This window comes from Dendropsophus ebraccatus, chromosome 4 (assembly GCF_027789765.1).
Source record: "Dendropsophus ebraccatus isolate aDenEbr1 chromosome 4, aDenEbr1.pat, whole genome shotgun sequence".
Classification (NCBI taxonomy): Eukaryota; Metazoa; Chordata; class Amphibia; order Anura; family Hylidae; genus Dendropsophus; species Dendropsophus ebraccatus.
This window is the reverse complement of record NC_091457.1, coordinates 9,211,553-9,231,098: the sequence shown is the minus strand read 5'-3', so window position 1 is coordinate 9,231,098 and position 19,546 is coordinate 9,211,553. Positions and strand designations below refer to the sequence as shown.

Genomic DNA, 19,546 nt, shown 5'->3' with positions numbered 1-19,546 from the left:
TCCAGTCACAGCTATATACTGGCCACATTAATCTTCTCCATCCACTGGGAGTCACAGCTATATACTGGCTGCATCCATCTTCTCCAGTCACAGGGAGTCACAGCTATATACTGGCGGCATCCATCTTCTCCAGCCACAGCTATATACTGGCGACATCATTCTTCTCCAGTCACAGCTATATACTGGCAGCATCCATCTTCTCCAGTCACAGCTAGATACTGGCCGAAACCATCTTCAGTCACAGCTATATACTGGCCGCATCCATCTTCTCCAGTCACAGCTATATACTGGCCGCATCCATCTTCTCCAGTCCCCGGGAGTCACACCGAGCATTCCGGTTACTTCCCGTAAGTCCCCCCATCTGTACAGTGCGATCTCCAGACTGATCTGTGTTACCTGCACTGACACATTGGAACCAACTATCAGGACAGGTGAGAGGTTTGTTGAGGTTTCCTCCAGCACCATTCAAATCTGCGCCATCAACTCTGCTGCAGATCCTGTACGTGTGAACGCACCCTTACAGCTAAATTCACCAACAGCACAACCCTGTCCTGGTAGTTTGTTACTATGTATCAGTGCAGTTAAAGGGGTACTCCAGCAATTTTTTTTTTCTTTCAAATCAACTGGTTTCAGAAAGTTATATAGATGTGTTTGTACAAATCTCCAGTCTTCCAGTACTTATCAGCTGCAGGACGTGGTGTACGCTCTCCAGTCTGACATAGTGCTCTCTGCTGCCACCTCTGTCCATGTCAGGAACTGTCCAGAGCAGGAGAGGTTTTCTATCGGGATTTGCTGCTGCTCTGGACAGTTCCTGACATGGACAGAGGTGGCAGCAGAGAGCACTGTGTCAGACTGGAGAGAATACACCACTTCCTGAAGGACATACAGCAGCTGATAAGTACTGGAAGACTGGAGTAAATTACAAATCTAAAAGGCCCCAGTTGATTTGAAAGAAAACATTTTTGCTGGAGTACCCCGGTTAAGCCCCCGATACCTCATCCTGCTTCCGGTACCATCACTTCTTGTCATCTCTGCGTCAAAAAACAAAATAAAATAAATAAAAAAAATCACCCACAGACAGGAAGACCCTTTATCGTGAGGTTTATTTTTCTCCATACAACTTTAAAGCAGCGTGAAACACAATATAAAACGTCGAGGCCAGGGCCGGGCTGGCGGAGAAATGTAAAAGAACCGGTAAAAAGGCGACAATTTACAAAATTATTCACAGGTCAAAGTTCAACGTAGAAACAACAACATCGGTAAAATAAAAAAAATTATAATAAGATATATAGTGTCGCTGTAAAGTTTCCTTCATATTCTCAGTCACTATAAACCAGGGGTAGGGAACCTTGGCTCCCCAGCTGTTGCAGAACTACAACTCCCATCATGCCCGGACAGCCAAAGCTAAAGCTTTGGCTGTCCAGGCATGATGGGAGTTGTAGTTCTGCAACAGCTGGGGAGCCTAGGTTCCCTACCCCTGCTATAAAACAGTCTTATACCAGACCCAAGACAGAACAAGGTCATCGGCAAATTCAAGATGGCGGCATTCAATAATCCTTCTCTAGTGTATTATGTGGGTGAAAGACGCCTTGGCTCTGGGGGTTATAAGACCAGGCTAAAACCACAGTCTGTTACTTTCTTTCTTTTTTTTTATATCAGCAGCACAGAGGATTTGCAGCATGTCCCCAAAATATTTGATAATCCATGTCTTTACATATATATATATATATATATATATATATATATATAAACCATATATACACCATGTGGTTATACGCTGCTCTATAATATTCTTATAGATATAAATAAAAAGTCACCCCACGTATTGGAAAGAGGCTCCAAATCCTCTGTGCTGCTGTTTTCTAGAACAACTAAGTCCTGTATAAGGAAGAACACAGAACTTCTGCCCCTTTAGTATATACATGTGTGTGCAAATGTATGCAAGTCTATGGAGAACCATTGATATGTCATCACACCCCTAAAAGTCATTGAAGAGTAAACTGTAGTTAAAGGGGTTATCCAGTATTAGAAAGTATGGTTGCTTTTAAAAAAAAAAAAAAAACAGCGCCACCCAGTTTACAGGTTGTGTATGGTACTGCAGCTTGGCTCAATTCATTTTAATGCAGACAGCCCATGGACAAGAGTGGTGCTATTCCTGGCGGGAGGCGGCCATGTTGTTTTAATTTTGTGTTAGAGAAACATAGCTGCTTTCTACCAGAAACAGCGTCACTCTTGTGCTCAGTTTATACCTGGTATTATAACTCAGTTACATTGAATAGAATGAAGCAGAGCTGTTATACCACACATATACTGGAGACAGGGAAGGTGCTTTTTCTGGAAGAAAGTGGCCCTGTTTTGCCAAGTCTGGATAACCCCTTTAAGAGGCAAGTCCCAGTATGCCCTGTAGTTGTCAGGAAATGATGGGGGTTGTAGAGCAGGAGAGCCACGGGTTGGATAATAAGTCCTAGAAGACAGAGATTGCATCCTGTAGTGATCAATAACTGAATATATACAGATAACCAGCACAACTAATGATATAAAGAATTGCAGAAAGGAGGAGACGACTTCTGAGCTGAACAGATACTTTAAAAGGGGTTGTTCACCAATTTTTTTTTCTTCTTTCAAATCAACTGGTGCCAGAGATTTGTAATTTACTTCTATTAAAAAAAATCTCCAGTCTTCCAGTACTAACAGCTGCTGTATGTCCTGCAGGACGTGGTGTACTCTCTCTAGCTTGAAACAGTGCTCTCTGCTGCCACCTCTGTCCATGTCAGGAACTGTCCAGAGCAGATGATTTTTTTTTTTATGGAGATTTGCTGCTGCTCTGGACAGTTCCTGACATGGACAGAGGTGGCAGCAGAGAGCACTGTGTCAGACTGGAGAGAATACACCACTTCCTGCAGGACATACAGCAGCTGTTAGTACTGGAAGACTGGAGATTTTTACATACACATCTATATAAATTTCTGAAACCAGTTGATTTGAAAGAAAAAAAAAAATTAACTGCACTGATACATTGTACTGTAATAGAAGAAAATCTCTGCCACTTTCTGGGACCAGTTAATTTGAAAGAAAAAATTGGTTTACAACCCCTTTAACAAAGATGGAGGGTCCTGCAATAAAATCATGAAGCATCTAAGAGCCCCCTAACCAGATGCAATTAACTTTAACCAACTGGATGGGGTAGATTTTGGGGGTCTCTTATCTCTTAGCTCAGAATCTGCCTCCAGGACTGACATACATACGATTGATGCACTATCCAAGGAACGCCCCTCAAAAGGCACTTTGGGATATACAAATCCACATCAGCTACAAAATACAAGAAACAGTCACTGTACGAGCTGCATGAATACACAGGAACATGCTATATGTTCTGCTGCAATGCCCTTTGCTGCCACATGGGCGGCGCTATAAGTTCTGGAGCTGGAATATTTTCAAGTGCAAGATACATGGAGTAAATACTGAGCAGTATACGGAGTATATGGAGATAACAGAAGCTAAGGAGGTTCCATGACTGGATCCAGCCAGAGTGGAACTGCTGCAAGGAGAGGAAGGAACAGATCATAGGTAAGTAAAACCGCACCAAGTCCAGGTGGAGGCAGCCTTTTTTATCACCCCCCCTCCTACGGCCGCCAGGAACATAAGGGGGACCCCGGACCATGCCCCAATCACCTACGTAGCTCTTAGGGATGGGCACAATAGAGAACAGACATCAGCACTTGCATGGACTTACAGGACTGCACAAGGGTCATAAACAAGGCACGTAACACATAGGGTCGGCATATAAAACATCAATCTTATAAAAAAGCAAAAAAAAAAAAATTACATTAAATAGAAATAATACAGAGCTGTCTCGTGCGCAAGCAGTCAATGCTGCCGATTTCTTCATAATCATCAAGGTAGGAAAAGGACATAAAGCATTTCCGAGAGGTAGGCCTGGGTAAAGCGTAAAACCGCCAGGAGTTCCTGCCACGTAACCGCAATCTATATACAGGCAGCTGCACCGTGTCAGTACAGCCGTGTTGCATTGTGGTGTCTAGCCAATGATAAGAGCCGCTGCAAATAGACTCAAAACTAATGCTGACGGCTACGAATAAAGATATGTTTAAAAAAAAAACTAATGTTCACTAATGGGTTACTATGTAATGTAATGAAAATTGTAATGCAATCAAGAATCTGAGGGGGTGGAGCATGAAACAAGTCTGTTCTTTGGCTCCGCCCCCTCAGGCCCACCATTGAGTATAACCGGATCAGTTTTGCCTGAGGTTGACCATATAGGCACTGAACAGTCTTTAGATTTTTGTGAATCACAGTGACACCTACAGGTTGTAAAGGAAATTGAAATTAAAAATATGGGTTAACAATAGGGATGCGTACGTTGTAGAGATTAAAAGACGCCATCATCAAAGTGACTGTTCCAGAGATTTACTTAGAGTACAATAAGCGCTGTATTTTACAGCATGCAATGTTAGCCCTTCATAGGGTAGTAGGCGAAGGGTGAATGATAGAACAGCAAGTGCGCTGCCCGAGCCAAGATAAGGAGTGTTCACAAGAATAGGTCTATGGTGCTGCCTGAGCCTAGATATGCAGTGCTCACAATAACAGGTCTATGGTGCTGCCTGAACCTAGATAGGCAGGACTTGCACGACGGATGTGCTGTCTCATCAAAGAAAAGCAGTGCACACAATAACAGGTCTATGGTGCTGCCCGAGCCTAGATATGCAGTGCTCACAACAACAGGTCAATGGGGCTGCCTGAGCCAAGATATACATTGCACATAATAATAAGTCTAAGGTGCTGCCCAAGCCTAGACAGTCAGATTTTACAATGAAAGGTCTATGATGCAGCATGAATTCTAGTAATACTTTGCTCTTTCAACTGAGCTATAAGCATATTTGATGATGGCGTCTTTTCATACTAAAACACACACAGTACAGTAAAAGTGTATGGGCAAAAACTACTCCCATTCACAGCAAAACAAATCTCAATGGACTTGAACCCTTGAGACGCGACCTCTGCCAGCACCTATTTATAAAAGTGCAAATGAAGGTGCCGATGAGCAGCGTTAAGTGTCATAAAAAAAGTTAATTAAAAACAGAAAAAAATAAATAAAAAAATTGTCCTTAGGCCCTGGGATATTTTGGGGCGCTACAGACATTGTCTACACATCAGATAATGAAGTGTGATATAACAGCAGGACTGGGGTCCCTGTATGTAGCCATAGTCCAGAACTGGTGACAGCCATATTGGATGAGTCTGACAGAGCTCCGAGCATCCTGGTAAAGGGCACTCTCTGCTCCGTCCTGCCCGCTACGTCCACAGATAAAGAAGGGACTTGGAGAACGTGGCTTTTTAATATGGCTTGAGCGCGCAGAGTGTCCCAGGGTGCAGAGGGGGAAGAACTACATGGAGGCAGAGAGCTGCACCTTCCCTTCCGTGGCCTTGACTTCCTTTGCCATCTCGTCTGTGTGATCGACCCCGCACAACTTCTCTCGTAATTTGTGGAGTTCATACTCGTGGATAATTTTCTGTGTCAGGTACTTTTCCCGTTTGACCCTGGCCTTCACATCGGAGGGGACGTCTGGGATCAGCCAGGCCACAAAGAACTTGACGACGAACACGACGTGCTGAAAGACAGAGTGACATTGTTGTATCAAACAGTTATACTCCTCTGACCCAGTCCCCACTGAGCAGTCCCTCTACAGGATATGCACACAGACTATAGCAGTGACCCACCCTGACCGATGATTGGCTAATGAAAGCAGGAAATGCTGCTCAGCTGGAATAGCAGTGGTGGGGAATTGTGGAAAGATAAGTACAAAAATAAAACATTTCTTCAACATTTTTATACCAGCCCAAGCACTTTTCCCCCTAAACTGGCCCCAGTGTATAATCCCTTTAAGAGGGTGGGGAGTTTTTTTTTAAGATGAAAAAGTGCTCCCAATTTTCTGGTCCAGATTTCTACTCCTTAGGGGTTTATCCAGGCTTAGAAAAGCACAGCTACTTTCTTGCAAACACAGTACCACATCTGTCCTTAGGTGTGGGTGGTATAACAATTCAGGTCAAGGGATAAGAGCTGCAAAACAACACTCAAACTGGAAAAGCGAGCTATGTTTTTGTAAGCCTGGATGACCCCATTAAAAAAAATTGGTGGTCTACCCTCAGGTGGGGGTCCGCCTCCCAGCACCCCTGCCGATCATCTGTTTTAAGGGGCTGAGGTGCTATGCAGCGTCTTGTTTTTACCAGCTGCGAGCATGAGGTTTTTTTACTGCTTTATATTGCTGGAAAACAGAAATACATAATTTCCTACTACCGCTGACTACGACTCCTATCATACCTCCATAATGATGATGAAGGCCATTTTAGCCGCTAGTATGTGCCAGAATTGCATAGTGTGCGTGTATTCCTTCTCATGGCCTGCAGGGTAGCGAAAATCTCTGTATCTGTTGAAATAAAACATAGTTGAGGTTATGACAGAGGCAGAGTATGTATGACATCAGAGGGCGCTGTTCTCACACTGGTCAACTACCATACAGGCCTGACCCCAGAAAAGCCATAGATCACCGGATGGTAAGGTCCCATGAATGCATCCCTGGCCGTTTTTACAGTCAAGAAACACTGATCAGGAAGTCTTTCAGAAGGCTTAAGGAAAGCATCAGTGTTTCCTGACTGTAAAAACAGAGAACAAAAAAAAAAACGCACACGTACTCACCTAATGCTGCACTGCTCCCCTCCGGCTTCTCAGTCCCTCTTCCGCCTCTTGAGGACGGAGGTTTAATGCTGCCTCCGGCCAGAAGAGCTGTTGTGGAGGCCAGGAGCATTTACTGAAACTGTTTACTAAAGAGCCGGGAACAGCATCCGCCATCCAGGATGGCTAGCAGCGCATGTGGAATTCTGGACAGAGTCGGGATGTGCACCTGCAGCTGTCCGGAATTGTGGATGCTCCTATACGGTTCTATGGTACATCAGTGTTAGAATTTCGAACAATTATAGGACATATCCTATCATTTCTGGACCTATTTTCCGACACAGACACCCATCAAGAAATATCCTGAAGGGTGTCCATGCCCAACAGAATCCAATAGGTCAGGAAATCTATTTGGTTAAGTGAAAAACCATGATATGTATCACACAAGCAGGAATTCATAGCTCGGTAATTCCAGGCTGTAGACAGCCATGACTATGAACAGAAACAGCAAGAAGCATGTTATACACAGCAAGGAAAAGCCCCACTCACCTGCACAAAGTGACGTTCATTTCGTTATTCAGCGGCATACTGACAGAGCTGAAATCAGAAACGTTGAACACTGAGAGGCTGCTGTTAATATAGCCGGACATGGGAGACGCTGGATTGTCAGAGTAGGCGTAATAGTAGACCAAGCGCTGGATCATGTCAGAGGTGAAGGCGACAATGAAAGCCTAAGATAGAGAAAAGTAACATCATAAGTCTCACCGCAAATACATATGATGGGTTAGTTTGGGATTGTTTGGGTTGAGGTCTTTTACACCAAGTTACTTTGATTTCCAGTGCCCAACAAAGACAATCTATATTGTGCATTACAGTAAGCTAGTCTTTTATGCATCGCTAGCTTACTATATCTGATAAATAATTCTGCAGCTTCATACCCGTTTCTAGGTGTGGCTAAAGCACTTACATTTGTTACAACCGATAACACAGCCATGGCGTTCAAGATTTCCTGCCACACGCCAATGCTGTGAGCCTTTGCTGCAAATGAACGTTTGAACTGCGTAGTCAGCTTCCAGGAGTCTACCCGGATCTCTAGGATATTATTCAGGAGAGCGAGGAGCGGAGCCAGAGGAAAGGAGGCAACAAACAGAGTAATGAACCCGAACTGGATAACTGGAAGATAAAAGGCAATATATATTACTGTATAGTAGTTATATTCTTATATATACTATAGGAGCAGTATTATAATAGTTATATCCCTGTATATAGGAGCAGTATTATAGTAGTAATATTCTTGTATATACTGTAGGAGCAGTATTATAGTAGTTATAACTACTATATTACTGCTCCCTATATAAAAGAATATAACTACTATAATACTGCTCCTACAGTATATACAAGAATATAACTACTATAATACTGCCCCCTATATACAGGAATATAACTACTATAATACTGCCCCTATATACAGGAATATAACTACTATAATACTGCCCCCTATATACAGGAATATAACTACTATAATGCGGTTCAGGGAAGAAACAGAGTGCTGCACCTCACACCTATGGCTGATACTAGTGCCGCTTGGCTAAATAAAAAACACATCAGAATTTTGTGTATGAATTGATCAAGCCATACTGCCCCATGTACCTCGTGCCGGTATCTGATACACATGGGTCCCTACACTAAGTCCACACCGTGCCAGTCAGTGGCCACCAACCCCGCAGGCGCGCACAGCCAGGGAACGGGGGCCATGGGACGGCCCTGCGACCCCCATGCCACAGGACCAGACCCAAAAACACCACACCAGAACCCGGCCAGCACCGCCGGCGGAGAAGGTCGCCCCCAAGCAGCACAAGTCTGGATAAGGTATTGCGCTCACCATAGCTGCAGCAAACAGAATGGGAAAAAACAGGAGGGATTAAAACCATGTGCACTCAGGTGTCTCCTGCTAATTGCGGTCATGTGGGTCTCACCAGGAGGAGTGCAAAACACGGAGAAAAGAGAGAAACAAAATGCGGTTCAGGGAAGAAACAGAGTGCTGCACCTCACACCTATGGCTGATACTAGTGCCGCTTGGCTAAATAAAAAACACATCAGAATTTTGTGTATGAATTGATCAAGCCATACTGCCCCATGTACCTCGTGCCGGTATCTGATACACATGGGTCCCTACACTAAGTCCACACCGTGCCAGTCAGTGGCCACCAACCCCGCAGGCGCGCACAGCCAGGGAACGGGGGCCATGGGACGGCCCTGCGACCCCCATGCCACAGGACCAGACCCAAAAACACCACACCAGAACCCGGCCAGCACCGCCGGCGGAGAAGGTCGCCCCCAAGCAACACAAGTCTGGATAAGGTATTGCGCTCACCATAGCTGCAGCAAACAGAATGGGAAAAAACAGGAGGGATTAAAACCATGTGCACTCAGGTGTCTCCTGCTAATTGCGGTCATGTGGGTCTCACCAGGAGGAGTGCAATACACGGAGACACCTGAGTGCACATGGTTTTAATCCCTCCTGTTTTTTTTCCCATTCTGTTTGCTGCAGCTATGGTGAGCGCAATACCTTATCCAGACTTGTGTTGCTTGGGGGCGACCTTCTCCGCCGGCGGTGCTGGCCGGGTTCTGGTGTGGTGTTTTTGGGTCTGGTCCTGTGGCATGGGGGGTCGCAGGGCCGTCCCATGGCCCCCGTTCCCTGGCTGTGCACGCCTGCGGGGTTGGTGGCCACTGACTGGCACGGTGTGGACTTAGTGTAGGGACCCATGTGTATCAGATACCGGCACGAGGTACATGGGGCAGTATGGCTTGATCAATTCATACACAAAATTCTGATGTGTTTTTTATTTAGCCAAGCGGCACTAGTATCAGCCATAGGTGTGATGTGCAGCACTCTGTTTCTTCCCTGAGCCATAACTACTATAATACTGCCCCTATATACAGGAATATAACTACTATAATACTGCTCCTATATGCAGGAACATAAATACTGTGGCGCCTGCGGGGTTCGGGGGGGCCCTTTTGGGTCTGGTTCTGTGACAATGGGGTTGCAGGGCCATTCCGTGGCCCCCCTTCTCTGCTTGCGCACGCTTTGCGGGGATTGTGGTCGCTGACTGGCACAGTGATGTTTTTTGGTTAGGGACTCATGTGTATCAGAAGACCTGCACGTGGTACATGAGGCAATATGGTTTGGCCAAATTATATACTAACTTCTGATGTTGGTTTTAAATGTAGCTGAATAAGCTTTCGTGTCAGCCATGGGTGCGATGTGCAGCCATTTCTGTCTTTTTGGCTTGTGCACATAACTACTATAACACTGCTCCTATATACAGGAATATAACTACTATAATACTGCTCCTATATACAGGAATATAACTACTATAATACTGCTCCTATATACAGGAATATAACTACTATAATACTGCTCCTATATACAGGAATATAACTACTATAATACTGCTCCTATATACAAGAATATACTACTATAATACTGACCCCTATATACAGGAATATAATATATATAGTATATAACAGTATAATAGTAGTTATATTCTTGTATATAGGAAACAGTATAATAGTAGTTATATTCTTGTATATTAGGAAACAGTATAATAGTGGTTATACTCTCATAAGAAAAATAAATGAAAAACACTATAAATACAATAACTACTACAGACTTTGCTTTCTTTCTTACCCATTTCAAGATATTCATAGAATAGTCCCAGTTGTCCAAACACTTGGAGGTCATAGTCCTGCTCCCACCGACTGTACAAATTCTCTGGACTATTTCTGGCTTTTCTACTTCTCCACCAGTTTAAGATCCATCTGTAAAATATGGAATTTCTTCTAAATGCTCTACTGATTTGCCCAACGTCACACACTTCCCTGATCCTGCGCGTCCTCTGCCTCCATTTGTTCTAACAATTTTTCCAGGTCTGAAAACTTTAGACACATCTCTACAACATGTCAGAAGTTTTTTTTTCTTTTAAGGTGGCTTTACCTCTCTAGAACTTAGAAAAGAAAACATGATTTTATATCTTTGCACACAGTCATCACCTATGAGACAGGTATCGTTTCTTGTATCCACCATCTCTGACGATGATATAGAGCTGTCAAATTGCCTTTAAGGATTAATTCTACTATATGCAAGCAGGAAGAGAATTTACTTACGGGACAAAGGCCTCCTGTACATTTCCCCAGATCTGTTTTCCGGCCATCACAATGGTGAGTTGTGTTGTGAGTTCTATCAAACAACCGGCCGGGTCACACTATACAGTAAGAAAAAAAAACATACAGTATATAGTGACTGCCATATGTATAATATTGTTGAGTAGGAGATAAGGAACCCCAACTAAAGTCTTGAAAGTAAGGTCATCCTCTGGTTTAGTGGGAGACCAACTTAAAGAACACAGCTACTTTCTTGCAAAAACAACCCCACACCTGTCCCAAGGTGGTGTGTGGTATTACAACTTAAGCTGCAAAACCCACACCCAAACTAAGGAAAGGGGTGGCTGTTTCTGAGAGAAAGCGGCTATGTTTTTTCTAAGCCTGGATAATCCCTCTAAATGTGATGTGAGCCAAACCAGCAAATTTTGGTCCACTTGAGGTGCCTGGCAACAGCTTACTCTTTTCAACCCACGCAGAACACACTTGGCCGAGTGTGCATGTGTATGGGTTGGAGACAGATGAGCGTTTTGATAAAGACTCAATACTGCCACTTCCTCTGTTATTACACGACTCACCTCCTCGTTTCGCCAGTAACCGAACATGTAGGTGTACTGGCTGGGATAGCCGACAAACTTCCCCTTGAAGAAAGCCACGTAGAAACACGAGGAGTAGTAGTTGACAAACTGGAAGAGGAACATTTTCATGGTGAGCCGGTTCTCGTACTCCAAGTGCGTTCTGGGAATTTCTAGTTACGGGGGGAAAAAGAAGACGTCATCACCGTTTATATTCTGACACTGAAGTTGTCATCTAACAGTAAAACTCCCAAACTCAGGTCTGCCATGGTGCTGGAAGATCTGGTAGGAGCGATGCCATATTGTAACCTGCTGACCAGAAGATCAAGCCGCAGATTTGTTGACCCTGGAAATCTGCTCTATCCGTCTGAATGCAGAATATGTAGCGATTTCTGCAAATCCTCAGATACATGGGACATTTACAAAGATTTCTGCAACAAACAAGTGAGTGAAGTGACCCCAAAAGTGGCTTTTTAGTAGAGCAATGAACAGGGCATTCTAATGGTCCCAGTACTACGGGGCTGACAGACGGCCATTGAATATGTCACATTCCAACACAGACATGCGATCGATTCTCAGGTGAAGAAGAAATGTAGCACATGGGGACTAAGATGTTAAAGACGATGGTGTGAAAAGTGGTCCATTGCATCCGCCCACTTACCCTGGTCGGTGATCCATATAGCCACCCGTTCATAGAAGAAGTTCAGGATCATGATGATGATGAAGTTCAGGCAGGAAGCAGTCACTGAGGTGGCCAGCTGTGGTGTAAGCAGCCCGCTGATGGGCTCCAGCGAGTGGTTGTTCTCCATGACGCTGGCGAACGCGGCATAGACTGCTAACCGGTAGACTATAACCCCGATCATACCGGCTATGATTAAGGAGATCTACAGAGGACACAGGGGGAAACGTTTAAAGGTGACAGAGGATCCAGCTAAGACTAACATAGAAAGCACAGAGAAGAGGGGGAACAGGGGGAAACTATCCCATATTAATAGGAGCGCTAGGGAGCCCCACAGAGAATATATGTAGTGTTTGGTATATATTGGAGATATTTCGGCGGGGGTCCCGGCACTTGGACCCCCCCATCAGTTAGTTATTCCCTTTACTATGGACAGAAAGTATAGTCATGAAAAGGAAGCACCCCAGGATTAATATCTCTTCTGTAATATAAACTAATAGCCACGGAAGTGATGGGCAGGGAAGAAGGGACTCTGGGATCTGACCACTACCTCTGCTGTCCAAGTTCTTTAGTGTTTGTAATGTAACATGTGAAGGAATAAAGGTGTTGTGCAGCTTACAGTTTCATTCTAAGCTGATAAAGAAGGTCCTCTAACCCAAAGACGAGGGTCCTAATCACAGTAGAGAGAGTACAAAGAGTGCCTCTTGCCCTGGAGGACCTGCCCTGTATTACACATACATCCCACTGCTATGAATAGACATTGTGTAATGCTTAAATCTCCCCTGTGGTGGCGCTACAGGGAAGCTGAACACTTGCTGTCAGGTTCCCTCTTAGATCCCAGCTGATCAGTAAAGGTCCCAACAGTTTGTGTCAATGGACCCTTCAGATGAGTAGGGATTTCCATTGTGGAGAATCCCTTTAACGTCACAGAGGTGATGTGTGGGATGCAACTTATTTATAGAGATTGTTGGCCCTGTTAGTGTTTGTACATTTGTCTACATACCCTAACCATATTTTTATATATATTATTATTAATAATAATAAAAATAATAAAAATAATAAATATATATATATATATATATATATATATATATATATATATATATATATATATATATATATTTTATTTTTATTTTTTTTTTTACAATGGACAATAAGGAAGGGCTGCTTCTACTATGATGCAGAATAAATATCCTCCGTGTATACAATGTATAGCCCAGGCCTCTTCTGCCCTTTACATTCTCCTGTCACTGCTGGTTGGTTACAGGTATATCAGCAAGTAACCTGCTCACAGTAGGACGGTTTGCTTTCAGCGATTATGTTGTGGATTCGGTGTATTATTAGAAGGTTAATCTCACGCTGTATGGACGCAGTACAGCTGCCTGGGTCTCATAGGGAAAGCTGTATACATATTTACATTGTGATCCTGCACTCACTCTGCTCATATATGATGAATCGGTCAGGGAGGCCACTTATAATAGGACTCTTTTTTTCCCCCAAACCAACTGGTGTCAGAAGTAAAATTACAAATCTGTACAACTTTCTATTATAAAAAAAAAAATATCCAGTATTTATCAGCTGCTGTATGCCCTGCAGGAAGTGGTGTACTCTTTCCAGTCTGACACAGTCCTGGCCATACTAGAAACTATTAGTAGAGATGAACGAATTTACAGTAAATTCACTCATCTCTAACTATTAGCTTTGCTAAGAAATGTGTATGGTGGCCTCCTGATGGCACATGTTAGGGAAAAAGAGGATTGGGAAGAAGGATGTAACAATGCCCTCTCCTTTTCTAGTCAGGGTTTTAGGCCGCAGCTTATTGCCCTCTCCCGATCCCTACCACATGCACCACCATCAAAGTAGAGTGTGCATAGGCATGCGAGACAGCTGTCAGCTGAAGAAATGTATGGCCAACTTAAGACATCGAGGAAGGGACAATGACAGACACACAGTACAGAGACAGATGAGCAGACTGATCGGTAACAATGTATGGGTTAGATATAGGAGGAATACACCACAATCATCTCCAGGCCTGATCCCATATTGTTATGTGCTTACTCTGCAAGCCCACTGCATCCCATAGCCAAGATCCCCATCATCCCAGCAATGCATTATATACAGACACCACAATGAGAAGCAATATGGCGGCTCACTATTCCTGGTCACTGACTAACTGAGGATTTACATATTGCAGCAAAGGAGCTGGAGATGACTAATACCATAGTACCAGTAATAATACCATGTCTGCACTATCCAGGTAAGGTAACTAGTAGTCCAGCACTATGGGACTTTTGTAGCATGTATAAAACTATAAAAGTCATCCAAACAGGGATAGCGTGACATCTAGTACACAGGTGTCAAACTCAGGCCCTCCAGCTGTTGCAAAACTACAATTCCCATCATGCCTGGACAGCCAAAGCTTTAGCTTTGGCTGTCCAGGCATGATGGGAATTGTAGTTTTGCAACAGATGGAGGGCTTGAGTTTGACACCCCTGATCTATTGTCTATCATGGTTTTCTGGCGTGTGGAATCACCCATCTCCCTCTCTATATTCTGAATACATGCACACTCAGTCAAGTAGAGCATGCATGTGTATGTGGGGAACAAGCGGTGACACACAAGCTTTAAGCAGACAGCCACCTAACATCTATGGCCAGTGGAAATGTACTGCTGGGAGTTGTAGCTTTGCTGGGAAAGAATATGGGGCCCAAAACATACCTGCTTACAATATTACAATAGTGGATATAGGAAGTAGAGGAGCGTGAGGAAGCAGATCGGAGTCCACAGAGGAAGAAGGTGATATATACAAAACACTGCACCACAGACAGAGGTTAAGGAAGTATTAGAGATATAAAGATGCTCACCCAGAATAGCACTGTGGTTCCAGAAAGGCAGAACCGGGCCGCCTTGCTAGTCAAGGGCAAGTAAGGCTCCATCTCCTGAAACAGTCAAAGCAAGCAAGGCCACAATTCACCATGGAGTAAAGAAGCTCACAGCAAAAATAAAAGGAGAAAATAAGACGTCTGCAAAATAATGTGCAGAGGCAGAAGCGGCGGAGAGACCATCCTGTTCCTGGGTCTGAAGACTTATCGTACTATGAGAAGCCTCAGATGGAATAGTACTAAGATTTTTATTTCTTCTTTCCGATTCTCCAGGATAGGTGTATCTATTGTTCCTGTCAGGTAGTAGATTGTCTGTTGACCCTTCCTCCCTGTAGGATTGATTGGCCATGTCTGTTCTGTATAGAAAACATTGAATATATTCATAATGAGCTGAGTGTATCTATTTCTCCTGTCTAGTAGTAGATTGTCTGTTGACCCTTCCTCCCTGTCAGATTATTTGGCCATGTCTGTTTTGTATGCAAGAATGCATACAATATATTTAGAGGGCGCCAAGTGTAATCGGTCCATCGAGGGCAGACATAACCAATCAAACCTATACTGAGCATCTGACATCAGTATTTTAGTGAAATTGTTTCTGTCACCAGCTTTTAATGCAGAAATTCCAAACCTGCAACTATGCATCTGTTGCAATTCCAAGCATACCCTGATAGCCTATGGTTTGTCAGGACATGGTGGGGGTTGTAGTCTTACTGGAACAAGATGGTTTCTGTCAGCCACCTGGGCCTCTCCGCACATCACCTGGCATGAACACCAGACCAGCACCCCATGTTTGTAGCCAAAAACCAACAGAGATAAAGTTAATGTTTGTTAGTGCCGGCTTTTGAGAGGCTGAGATCTTGGCGTCCGCCTCTTACCCAAAACACAACTGGCATCCAGCACAAGAACAGTTTCCCCAGGAGGTTTGCCGGAGTTCGCTTTAATACCATTTCCATTTCCTACAAATGTAGAAAGGCTGAATGTGTAACAAACCAGAACAAGGGATCAGAAGGTGCTCCACGGATCACCGGCAATAGTACAACATTTCCTAAATGTAAGAGAGAGGCGGCCGCTTTGTTCTGGAGGGGCTTAAGCAATTTTGTAGTTACCAAAGCTGGGTGACAACCAATATGGCTGCCATTTCTGTTCCAGTCATTCATTTTAACCAACCAATATAGCCACCTATATAGGTTGCTGCCCAACTTTCCTAAGCTCCAGGATGGCAGTAACCTATATCTCCTGTATATCACCTCAAATAGGCTGCTCAGGACACTAGGAAAGCTGGGTGACAATCTATTAGGGAGCTGTATGGTAAAGACACTGGTGCCACAGATAGCGTGATTTAGCATTTGTAATTATGACCAACTCGTATGCTGGTCTTAAATTAGGCCTGCACCCTTTTCCCTGTCCGAATTCACTAAGAGGCGCACACCTCTTTGTCAATCCAGCCGGCCGTGCACCTGACCCTGTGCCCGGCGTACCAAATCTACACCTTCCAGCAGGTAAAGATTTGAATCCTGATTTACACCTGTGAGCATGAGTAAATTCTGGCCTATCGGGCAAGAGAAACTGACAGCACAAATATGTATATATACTGTCAGTCTCCAGATCACAAGCAGCAGTGTTTACTTACCAGCCATGCTGCTAGTATCTGGTTCTCCAGTTCTCTGGCCGCTGGCTGTATCTTCAGATCACCACCTTCTCCAGAATGACTGACAGGAAGCGAGGCCTGAAGATACAGCCGCCAGAGAACCAGATGCCGGATCACAAGCAGGTATCTGGTAGCTGGTAAGTATAGACTGCTGCTTTTGATCTGGAAACGGTTAGCACAGATACATGCATATCCTCTATGTATATCCTATATACATATCTGTGCTGTCAGTTTCCAGGGCTGCATGAATGATACAAGGATCGTACATGTAGCCCATCTGATCAATTTCATGTGCCATGTAAAGACACCGCAAACAAGCCACAAATCTCACTGGTGCTAGTTTGTGGCCCCCAGAGTCGAAAAATCTCTTGGTCTAAAAGGACCCTAACACCGGGACTCCCACCGATTTAGAGAACAGCGATCCATGCATGTTGCTGCTCCACTCAACTGTACAAGACTAAAAGAGATGGCAGGGATTTCTGTTCTGGGCCATCTTTCTCAATCCCATAGAGTTGAATGGTGCCACAGTGCGTAAATGACCCCTGATCAGACCTGGTGATCAGTGGGGGTCCTGGCAATCAAACGCAGGACAGGTAATAAAGATTACAAGGTATATGGTCATCTTCCTTTTGCAAGATCACAGAACAGCTCCGAAAACAAAGCGGCCGCCTCCTCAATGTCAATATCAAATACTAAACGGTTAATAATGTTATAAGATATAATTCGGCAATATTAATATTGTGATCCGGATGTTTCAGGATCTGCGGATAAGAAATGGCATTGCCCTCAGGATACACCTAATAAATGCTGCAAATAAAAAAAAAATGGTTATTTATTGGACATAATAACCCTGGGGCCTGGTCATGGCAGGAGAAAGGTTAATAGTTATTGGATCATTTAATGGGGCCTGGCATTGTAACAATGCTAACTGTACATTTGATTACTCTCCACCTATATAACTATAGGCAGAACATGAACACTGGTGAATACAGAACTAACATCAGACAAAGGAACAGTCAAAGGAGGGGGATCACAGGAACTGATGTTAAATATAAATGTATGGGGAAATCCTGGTAATCCGGCATGCTGATAACTTCATCTGGAGGACTGGCGCTGTAGGACTAGGGTTGGCGAGTGTGCAGGATATGGGCAAAAGACAAAACCCGAAGTGCTTCTTTAACATTTTTCTGTTAATCTGAATATTTTATAATATTTTTATAATTGTCATGATCATCAGACTGAAGGGCCCTGATATTTACCTGGGTCACTGGATTTTTCTTCTTCTTGGTGCACTTGGCCTCATATTCTGGTCTCAGCTGAAGTTGTTGTTGTTCTTCCTCAAAGTCAACTAGGTCCCACTCGTACTCGAGCCGCGCCTGTCTGCGCTTCCAGAACTCCAGGAACAGCGTTACTGCAAAGAGGAGAGGAGGTCAGACCCCCGCCACAGACCCCTAACCAAGCGTTCAACTTCTAGGTCCCTGAATGGCAGCTGCACATCCTCCTACACTGCAGCATAAGACAGATCCACTAGGAGTCTTGATAAAACTGAATGACGAGAACCCAATACAAGCTGTGATCATGAAACCCGGCATCCAGCTTTCCCACATACACATTTTACAAAGACGACTTGACAAAATATTTCCAATATATAACAAAAGCTATAGTAATAATCACATTGTAACACTTTTATATATTTCCATGGTAAATTCTGTGCCTATGAATTTTTATGAATGGTGTCTGGTCTTAACACTTACCCCATATTCCCATGAAGATGGCAAAGAAGAGGGTCGCCACGTTGTCAAACAGGTGTGAATACTGCAGAGAAGAGATTAGGATCAGTTCAGAAGATAGAAATCGCACACAGTACTAAGGCACATCGAGAATGGTGGAGGTCGCACACAGTACTAAGGCACATCGAGAATGGCAAGGGTCGCACACAGTACTCAGGCACATCGAGAATGGTAGGGGGTCGCACACAGTGCTCAGGCACATCGAGAATGGTAGGGATCTCACACAGTGCTCAGACACATCGAGCATGGTAAGGGTCGCACACCGTGCTCAGGCACATCGAGAATGGTAGGGGTCGCACACAGTGCTCAGGCACATCGAGAATGGTAGGGATCACACACCGTACTCAGGCACATAGAGAATGGTAGGGGGTCACGCACAGTGCTCAGGCACATCGAGAATGGTAGGGATCACACACCGTACTCAGGCACATAGAGAATGGTAGGGGGTTACGCACAGCTCTGAAGTACGGGGAGAATGATGAGTACTAAAGAGTAGGGATGACACACACAGCAACTGAGTTTGGTAAGGATGAGGAGTACTAAAGGTAGGGATCACATAAAGAACCCCACAGAAGGAAGGAGATCAGAAATGTTGAGTGGACTTGCCGAACTGTTTGGGTTTGGCAACGTTCTCCAAACTGGAACGCTTGCCATTTCACTCGTGTGGTCTGGCGAAGTCAAATATGGATGCAGCCTATGCCCTATGGCTGTATCAATGTTTTCCAGGACTCCTTAGGGCTGCATCCAACTTTTATTGCATCCACCAGTAGTCAAATGGCAAGCGTTGGGGCTTGGAGAATGTTGCCCAACCCTAACAGTACAGAAGGTAGGGATCACACACAGCACCTGATGCAGTAGGTAGGAGGGATGATCCTTACCTGAGAAGGCTGACAGGTGGAGTTTAACCTCCAGAATTCGCAGCGTTTGTCGCACAGCGGGCACATGATAATCTGACCACCGATGTCTTTATCACAGATCTCTTTACTGCAGGGGCAAAACAAACAATGAGTCGCATAAATATCTCGCTGGGGGATACAGAGACACAAACATATAGTATAACATATAAGGGGAGGGGATCAAGTTTTAAAACCCCCCCATCAACCCCAATGGTAAGAATGCT

General features: G+C 44.3%; 1 protein-coding gene across 6 annotated transcripts in view; it reads right to left on the bottom strand.

Moving 5' to 3' along the window:
• Positions 1-2,791: 2,791 nt before the first annotated feature.
• ANO5 (anoctamin 5) overlaps positions 2,792-19,546 on the bottom strand; it is a 60,972-nt gene continuing 44,217 nt past the window's right edge. For 5 of the 6 annotated variants that reach the window (XM_069965102.1, XM_069965106.1, XM_069965104.1 and 2 more), the window contains 12 exons: positions 19,305-19,410; positions 18,391-18,451; positions 17,896-18,047; positions 14,971-15,045; positions 12,089-12,311; positions 11,431-11,600; positions 10,859-10,956; positions 10,383-10,513; positions 7,656-7,861; positions 7,238-7,419; positions 6,338-6,443; positions 2,792-5,627 (listed from right to left, as the gene is read on the bottom strand). In XM_069965102.1, the coding sequence (XP_069821203.1) occupies positions 5,403-5,627; positions 6,338-6,443; positions 7,238-7,419; positions 7,656-7,861; positions 10,383-10,513; positions 10,859-10,956; positions 11,431-11,600; positions 12,089-12,311; positions 14,971-15,045; positions 17,896-18,047; positions 18,391-18,451; positions 19,305-19,410 (1,735 nt within the window). In that variant the 3' untranslated portion in view covers positions 2,792-5,402. The remainder of the gene's footprint in view (positions 5,628-6,337; positions 6,444-7,237; positions 7,420-7,655; positions 7,862-10,382; positions 10,514-10,858; positions 10,957-11,430; positions 11,601-12,088; positions 12,312-14,970; positions 15,046-17,895; positions 18,048-18,390; positions 18,452-19,304; positions 19,411-19,546) is intronic. The other variant, XM_069965108.1, reaches the window with a different exon arrangement.